The following is an 8,491-nucleotide window of genomic DNA, read 5'->3' on the forward strand; positions in this document are numbered from 1 at the left end:
GTCATCACTGAGAGCAATCCTATAGGACCATGGTGACTTGACCTTTACCTCAAAGTTCATTTGTCACCCATTTGCCCACTCTTCCAACTTCTGTTTTGTGAAGATTTTCACCTTCTATCTTGAAGTTTATTATGCTTCCAAATTTTTTTACTCTGCAAATGTTGAAATTGAAGTTATACGAAGTCTTTTCCTTTCTCACTTCATTCGGCTCCTTTTTGAATGCATTTCACTTGCTCTGTGATTTGTCACCTTTTTAAGTACAGGTGACCTATGCAATTCGCCGTTCTCATCAATTTGAAACCCTCTAGCATGTATTTCCTCCTCCTGTCTCCCTTCTCAATAAAGACGGGGTCACTGGACTCTACACCAACTCTTTTATTTTTCTCTCTCCAGATGCTGCCAGACTGCTGAGTTTCTCCAGCATTCCCTGTCTGTTGGCCTCCTATTCAAGTCTGCCTTTTGATCACTATTGGGTCCCCCTCCTCCTCTTTACTATTTACAGGGCAACCTCAATTATCTGAACAATACAGCTGGGGAGTATTCTGTTTGGGTAACAGTTTACCCAGGCATCAGGACCTTGATCTTGTTTGGATTATTGATGTTTGGGTAACTGAGATTGTTCTATATATGCCCAGAGAAGATGAGAAGATACTTGCATTTCCTTTTTTTTTATTAGCTGCTACTCTCATTTGATCTACCCTATTTGCTTCACTTGTCTTCCCTCTTCTCTGCCGTTTTCCACTCCCACTTCCCCCCCACCACCACCTCCGGCACGTAGCTTCTCAATTTTTATTTTATACCTGACATTGGCATAGGCATACGTTTAGTACTTTGTCACCAGTTCTATTTCCCTGTCAACCAGGCACCTTTGGATATATTTGCCTGGCCATCTGTGTCCATATTATCTGTCTTTTTATTTTGAAGGTGGCCCATTGATCAGCTACTGTTTTTCTGGCTATGCTTGAACTCCTCCAAATTATTCAAACCAGAGCCATTTGTTCCTTTTTCAAATTTGGCCTTCCTTCAATTGATTACTCTTCTGGATTGTTTATTAACCGCCTTCCTGATGTAAATTCTGGGTGTTGTGAATGAGCTGTGTCTCTTGAGAGATTGAATATATTCAAAATTCATTCAATGTTATAATGAAGCAATTCTAAACTATCTTTGGATGAATTGACATTACTCCTAGATGTCCTGTATGAAGTGGAATGGCTTGTGACCCAACAGTTCTCCAATGACACCAGGGAACGTCCTCTGCTGTTGATAGATCAAAGGTCAGTGGTGACGCATCTGAAAGCCAATAGTGATATCAGCGTTGAACGAATCAGCATGCACGAATTCCGTCTACGACTTCATTGTTCTGAGAAGACTGTTGCTGGGGATTATTTCTGCAAAGTCACACCTTGGGTGAAATCAGAGACTGGGACATGGCAGAAAATGCCTCCACAGCGTTCTGATTCTCTTTCTGTACGCATTGATATTTCAGGTTAGTTTCATTTCTCATTTCATGAGATATCATTGAGTAAAACTTAAGCATATTGTTCTTGGATGTGGTCAGGGATGCTCTCCTTTTTTTCAAAGGGATTTTTATTGTTTATTTAAAGTTCAGGGAAGCTGGAAGAAAGCAGGTATTTTATTTTTTCCAACACTAGTATTTATTAAGTTTGGTTTGTTCAAAAGATTTTTGATATTTTTGAAGCAAACTGAATTATAATTCAATCTTCTGGCTTTCACTGGCTACTGGAACTGAGATGATTCATTCTGTAAGACATTCTGGGGAACTACTTTTTTTGTAAATTGGAGAAAAGAAAATATAAGAGTCAAAAGTTTGCCAAGGAAGATGAATTTAAAAGCTAAAATTTCTGTTCTATTATTCTGTTCTTTCCTTTTTATTATGAGTACAATTGTTCTGAATGTGAATTAGATCCTCTTCTGAAATCCTGATAGTCTCTCACTTTGAATGTGGAGAAAGAATTAACAGGCTATTCCTGTTGGCATCAGAATCCATTTGGTTTTACCCAGTGTTCACAGATTATTCACTCCTTTTTCAAGGTGAATCTTTGGATGGCACATAGGAGCAATATCCTATTTTTAAAATTTCCTCTTTATTTCTCTCCTTCACTGTTCAAGAGCCATAGTGATACCAGACTGAGAATAACAACCTCAATGTTTAAGAGTCAAACCTGCAGAGCCTGTTGTTTTAAACCAGGCAGTCTGTTTAAAAATTAGATGATTAGGGAAGGTCTTGATTCACTTCCAAGCACCAAGAGTGTTCTCCAAATCGGCCCTTGTGCCAGTGATGTTGAGCCCTAGGTCTCTCACTTAGCTTTTAATAATAGCTATTGAAGCCATGAAGTGATGTTTAGAAATGAGCAAAAGCACAAAATATCAACAGGTATTTTTGAATATCATCTGTGTTTTATTCTGGCTGCAAAGTTAGCTCTGGCCAGAATGTAGTAACTGTGATTCACCATTTGGCACCTAAGGGGAGAAATGATCATCAGGTCTTCATGCACAGTGGATTGTCCATTCTTTAAAATTGTGCGTGTTAGAGTGCATGCTTGTAAAGGGACTGCCAGACTTTGCTTCAGTTAATGCAGATGTTGAAAAGCTGAGTGGTTCTCTGCCACAAACTTGTTCTGTTACTCCCCTTTTTTTTTTAGATTAGACTTAGTGTGGAAACAGGCCCTTCGGCCCAACAAGTCCACACTGACCCGCCGAAGCGAAACCCACCCATACCCCTACATTACCCCTTACCTAACACTACGGGCAATTTAGCATGGCCAATTCACCTGACCCGCACATCTTTGGACTGTGGGAGGAAACCGGAGCACCCGGAGGAAACCCACGCAGACACGGGGAGAACGTGCAAACTCCACACAGTCAGTCGCCTGAGTCGGGAATTGAACCCGGGTCTTCAGGCGCTGTGAGGCAGCAGTGCTAACCACTGTGCCACCGTTGCCCCCCTGCCATTAACAAATTCCTACAGTTTTGTGTCTTGGCAGCCCAATGCCTCCGTGTTTGTATCGAAATATCTCCCTTTTCTTATCCCCCTGTATCACCATTTATTTTGAGATGGTGACATCGTGGAGGCCACAAGTGTTTTCAGGAGAAGGTTTCTATGACAACACAGTAATTGCTCATCTCATCTTGTGAAAGTAAACATGTAATAAAAGCTAGTTTGATTGCATGGCTTGTTCTCTTGCAGCTGTGACCATGATATTCTCCTTAGAAACAGAAGGTGAAGTACGTAATTCACAATTACAACATATAAGCACACAGATTTTGCTCGATAATGTTTCTGAACAATCTTTGTGGCACTGTTTTCCCAAGGGTGACAAAATCTGTGGGCTTTTACCATGAGCTAGCCTGTGTGACACTATGTATCCATAGACCTATACTAACAGAATGCAGAGGGATGAGTCAACTGGTCTCCTTTTTTAGTCATCACTATTTTGAGATCTCTGTTATCAACATAATTACACACAATCTTTCTAATGCTAAAATGCTTTTTTTTTTAAAAGTCACTTATTAATATTACACTATAGCCAGGTTCCAGTAATAGAATTGAACAAAGAAATTGGATAAGAATGAAAGGAAAGATGTCAAGCAAAAGCCAGAAATGATTAAAATACAGATGCTTAATGAGAAATGTGATGTAAACACAGTAAAGGGCATTCTGAGATAATGTGACCATTACACTCCTCTGTAACCTTGCGCTATAGAAAATCGCTATACCCATTCAGTAGAAAGTTTACATTATCCAAACAGAGCGTCCACAACTTGTCAATTGTGTTATAGTCAATGTGCATTGACAAAATGCACGTTATACAAGAAGTACCTGTATTACAGCTCCAGGGAATGATCAGGCATCTCAGAAGCAGACAATGGAGGTAGCACTCGAAATAATATTCAAAGATTGGACAAAAGTGCTAGAATACAATATTCGCATATTTCAGCAAGTAAGAGAAGACCAAAGAATCGTGATTTGGAGATGCTGGTGTTGGACTGGGATTTACCAAGTTTAAAAATCACAACACCAGGTTATAGTCCAACAGGTTTAATTGGAAGCTCAAGGTTTTGGCGTGCTGCTCCTTCATCAGGTGGTTGACAACCACCTGATGAAGGAACACTACTCTAAAAGCTAGTGCTTCCAATTAAACCTGTTGGACTATAACCTGGTGTTGTGATTTCTAACCAAAGGATAACATACTAATTACTGCTTTTGTTTTCTCTCATTCCCTCCCTGTTCTCCCTTAGTGCTAGATTCCTTCAAAATGCCTTTGATATATGGAATTGGTGTTGCCATATTAATTGGAATTCTCGCCTGTGCAATTGGTTACTGTTCATCTCGATACTGCTGTGGGGAGAGAATAACACCAAGATATGAACAACACAGATTGATATCAATGGCCACCGACTGAGACAACAATCTCTTGCAGGGGTGCAGGAGTGACCATTGGATGAACTAGTTAAGTTCTGCAATTTTGGGGAGAAGAAAAACAGATGTTAAGGAAGTGTTTTGTTTTAAGAATGTTAACATGTGCAATGATTGTAATTTCTTTTTAAAAGCCATTTTCAGATATTCAAGTGGGGTACAAACACTCTTTGGGAATGTCACTGTGTGATTTTGTTAATTATTTGTTAGCGGAGTGAGTGATATTGTGGAGATACTGCCAGTGTTCCTCAACATCTGCCCATCTCTATTGATAGAGAAGATCTAACTCGAGCTGCATTTCCTTGGTTTCTGCTGGTCAGTTACCATTGCTGTGGTTTCAGATTATTGATCAATTTGGTATTGAACATTATTGTCTTGAATGGGAGTTTGTAATTTGGAACCTGCATTCACATTACAGTGAAATGTTGAATCAAGCAGACAGCCAAGCTTTACCAGTTTTTTTTTTAAATGCCTGAAGCCAATAAAATAAACAATGTCAATGCTATTCTGCAACAGTCTTTCATTCTGATGGAAGACTGGCTTGAAACGGAGACCAGTGCCAGGGGCTAAAATGGGCTGCAGCACAAGTTTCCTTTGGGAGTGTTTTAAAGGGAGAGGCAGTAGTTCTGTTATTATACAATGTATTTTCAAGACATCATTGAGAGAGAACAATTGTGCAATTGTTTATTGCTGTTTTTGAACATGCACAAGTTGGAAATTTACCCAAGTGGATATTGATCTTACCATGGTTAACTCCAGTAGAGTGCATTTCCGTCTAATCTTGATGTGAAAAATCTACATTGAGATCAGTATAGTTTTCTGTTTAAACTTATTGCAATTAATGCAGCTTTAAACAAAGTCTAAGTTGTTGACTGCTGGTTTGACACTCATGCAGGTAGGTTGGGGAAGTAGTTCAGTGTGGGATGATATTGTTCAATAAACCACATTCTATATTTGCTGCATATGACAACTTTTGTACCTTTTTTTTGCCTTTTTTCAAAGAGAATTCAGATGCTGAAAAGCCTTGTTTCTGATCAGATCCTGAGACATTGAATGTAGTGTATTTATCTGGGTAAAGCTAGTGCCGTGGAAGACCATTTTCTCTCTAGTTAAGTGCTACTACCAACAGAACCTTCCAGATTTCCTCCTTCTGTTTTGTGTGCTGAGCGGGAAATCAGTTCACAAACTGTACAGTGTTTCCCTGCTGTATAACTCAGCTCAATTTGGTGCTGTGTGGTGGAAAATTGAAATTGAGTGGAGAGGCCGATTTGCTGTATATCTGTCCCTGTTAGCACCACTGAGGATTTTCCTGGGGTCTAGCTGGTCCTTCTTCACTTCATGTTAATGATGGAAGTGAATGATGTTCAGGAAATGTACTCCATTTTATTGCATTCTGCCACTATTGATGCTGATTTTAATGACTCTTTTTAAGAGGGATCACTGTTAATTCACTGGCAGCATTGCAAGGCCCATTGGAACTGCTCCAGGAGGGAGTAAACCCACTAAAAGAAGCCTCTCCTTCCTGTTAGGTCCATAATCTTGCTGACTGTGGTATTACTGGATCATCGTTCCCTCTGAGCAGTGGCTGGTTCCCCCTGTCTGGCAGGAACTTTGCTCTGCATCACTAAACAGAACAATCCCTCTGAGGTAAGAGTCTGGCCTTAACAGGCGATGATCCTACCTATCCTGAAGGAGAATCCAGACCTGACCTTTTCATGTTTGTGGAGCAGTATGCTGGCCACGCACTGTTGGCCCCTCTTGCAGATAAAAGAAGCATATTTGCTAATGGCGTCATAAGTAGGCAACTGTCAAGTATAAAATGGTTCTTATGTCTCCACACTTTAAGAAGAGCATTAACTTCTATTTGAAGTGTGCACAATGTTCTGCACAAGTAAGTGAACAAATAGTGCCAATATCATTTGGTGGAAATTACTACTGTAACACAACAGATTCTTTTAAACTGTTTAATTGAGTGACTGAGGATTTATAATTAGTGTTTTTCATATAGCATTTAAACTTAACTTTAACTTGAATCCATAACCACTGCCTCAGCTCTAGTTGTTCCCTTATTAGAATTGTTCTTTTAAACTCCAGGGAATTGTACCTTCCTTCCTAAAAGTTCATGAAAGTGTGTATGTATACTTGTGGAAGCAATGCTGTTACTGATGTTCTGTGTATTCAGATTTTTTGTTTTTACTTCAGATTTCCAAATTGTGCAACTTTTGTATTTTGTCAGTTATCAATATGAATAAATCAGCTGCTCTTCTTGAAACATACCACTTTTAAAATGAACCTCTGAAGAATTCTGAATGCACTAGAGCCAAGATCCAGGACAGGTGTTTGAAACAGTGATATTTCCTTTTACTTTTTTTTATATATAAAATCTGAAACTGCAGTCATTTTTTAAGTGGTCTTTACATTGAATTCTGTACAATGTCAGCAGCAAAGATGTCTTTATTTCTACCATCTTTCTTTCGAGGAGCAATATTCTAATTCCTTAAGTGGATCTGTTTTCAAAATCGAGCTTACTTCAGAAAGAGATTGCATCTTCCAGGGTGGTGAATGTTGAGTGGATGGGAATGTGTTAATCCAGTTGAACCATCTGTTTCATTTTTATTCTGCACTTCAGATGCCACTTAATCTTTGATTTGTTACATACCAAATAGTGGTAGGTAGTTGTGCTTAAAAAATCTACTTGGAAACTTTTTTTGTTGTCAAAGTATTGAGTACACTAGAGAGGTACACAGCCACTATAAATCTGGCTATGTTTCCAAAACAAAAATGATCCGTGCTATGCCCACTCATGTACATGTTTCTGATTTAAACTGCTTAATTTTCATCTTAAAATCACCTCCTTTCCACCCCCACCCCTATGCCTAGACTTTGCTGCATGAATTCGTGTCGACAATTCCTGTGCAGCTTGGAAGTAGGTAGGATGTACACCATCACATTCTAGTGTTCAGTTACAAAAAAACATTAATTTTCCTGTATTATTTCTTGAGCTATTCTTTGGTTTTCAACAGGTTAGTACCATGATGTGGCAAGTCCTTTAAAGACTATGTTAGTCTTCAAGATTTCCTACATGTCATTGCTTTTTTATTCACGTATGGGTTAACCAAAATTACCAGTAACTTCAAAATGGTTAAAGTAAAATTCTTAGGTGCATTTCAAGTTTTCTTTTAATTATTTGAATGTCTGTAAATTTTCAGCTGACTCTTACAGCTGTACTGTACATAAAACCATGCAAATTAAAGTTTTCTCATGGTTCATATTCATGTGCTTGGTGAAATGTTTCTAGCAAGTTTTCATTCCTTATGGTTCATCTCCAGTGGCATTGCTTAGAGAGAATTGTAGAAGTGTTTGACCTTATCTCCTGGAAACAAATTTCCTCAAATCAAATTTGATCAATTTTCAAACCCCAAAACATATCTTTTTTTCTAGAAAAAAGGGGCAAAATGATTTTGTTTGCCAGGGCTAGTCCTCCTATCAAATTGCCCCACTTAATTTTTCTTTTACTTCCTACAGCACCTTTTTTAGCCAGTGGTCATGACCAGTATACAGAAACTAAAGCCTAGAGGAATCCAAAAGTTCTCATTGGTTCTTAAGAAAATTTGCATGTTTGTTTGTCTCTCGTTCTGCTTCTCCTGTGCTTCCTGGATCTTGCTGTTGACAGGGAAGGTCTGTCAATTGAAGAGCTCTGGGTTTGTAACATGATTGAAATGGTGCAGAGGGGGGAAAGCTCTGTGCAAAGGGAAACATGGGAACAAAAACAGAAGTCCATGGTAAAGCAGAATGCTGTTTGGGTTTTGCCTTGAGGCCATAAGATCATTAAAAATATAAGAGCAGAATTATGCCATTTGGCCCATCAAAACGATTCCACCATTCAATCCTTCCTTCCTTTTCGTTTTTCTTTTCTTTCCTTCCATTCCTTTCTCCCCAATAAACTGAGTGTATTTCAGACAAAGATAGATAGGTTCTTGATTAGCAAGGGATCAATGACTTGACTTTAACAGCCCTCTGCAGCTGCTTTGTCCATTCTTAGCCTATCCGAGT

The 8,491-nt window shown here is 38.9% G+C and overlaps 1 protein-coding gene across 1 annotated transcript in view; it reads left to right on the top strand.

Moving 5' to 3' along the window:
• Positions 1 to 7,677, top strand: part of LOC132821073 (prostaglandin F2 receptor negative regulator-like) — a 67,715-nt gene extending 60,038 nt beyond the window's left edge. The window contains exons 8-9 of the mRNA XM_060833591.1: positions 1,190 to 1,486; positions 4,261 to 7,677. Coding sequence (XP_060689574.1) covers positions 1,190 to 1,486; positions 4,261 to 4,424 — 461 coding nt within the window. The 3' untranslated portion in view covers positions 4,425 to 7,677. The remainder of the gene's footprint in view (positions 1 to 1,189; positions 1,487 to 4,260) is intronic.
• The last annotated feature ends 814 nt before the right edge of the window (positions 7,678 to 8,491 follow it).

Source organism: Hemiscyllium ocellatum, chromosome 12 (genome assembly GCF_020745735.1).
Source record: "Hemiscyllium ocellatum isolate sHemOce1 chromosome 12, sHemOce1.pat.X.cur, whole genome shotgun sequence".
Lineage (NCBI taxonomy): Eukaryota > Metazoa > Chordata > Chondrichthyes > Orectolobiformes > Hemiscylliidae > Hemiscyllium > Hemiscyllium ocellatum.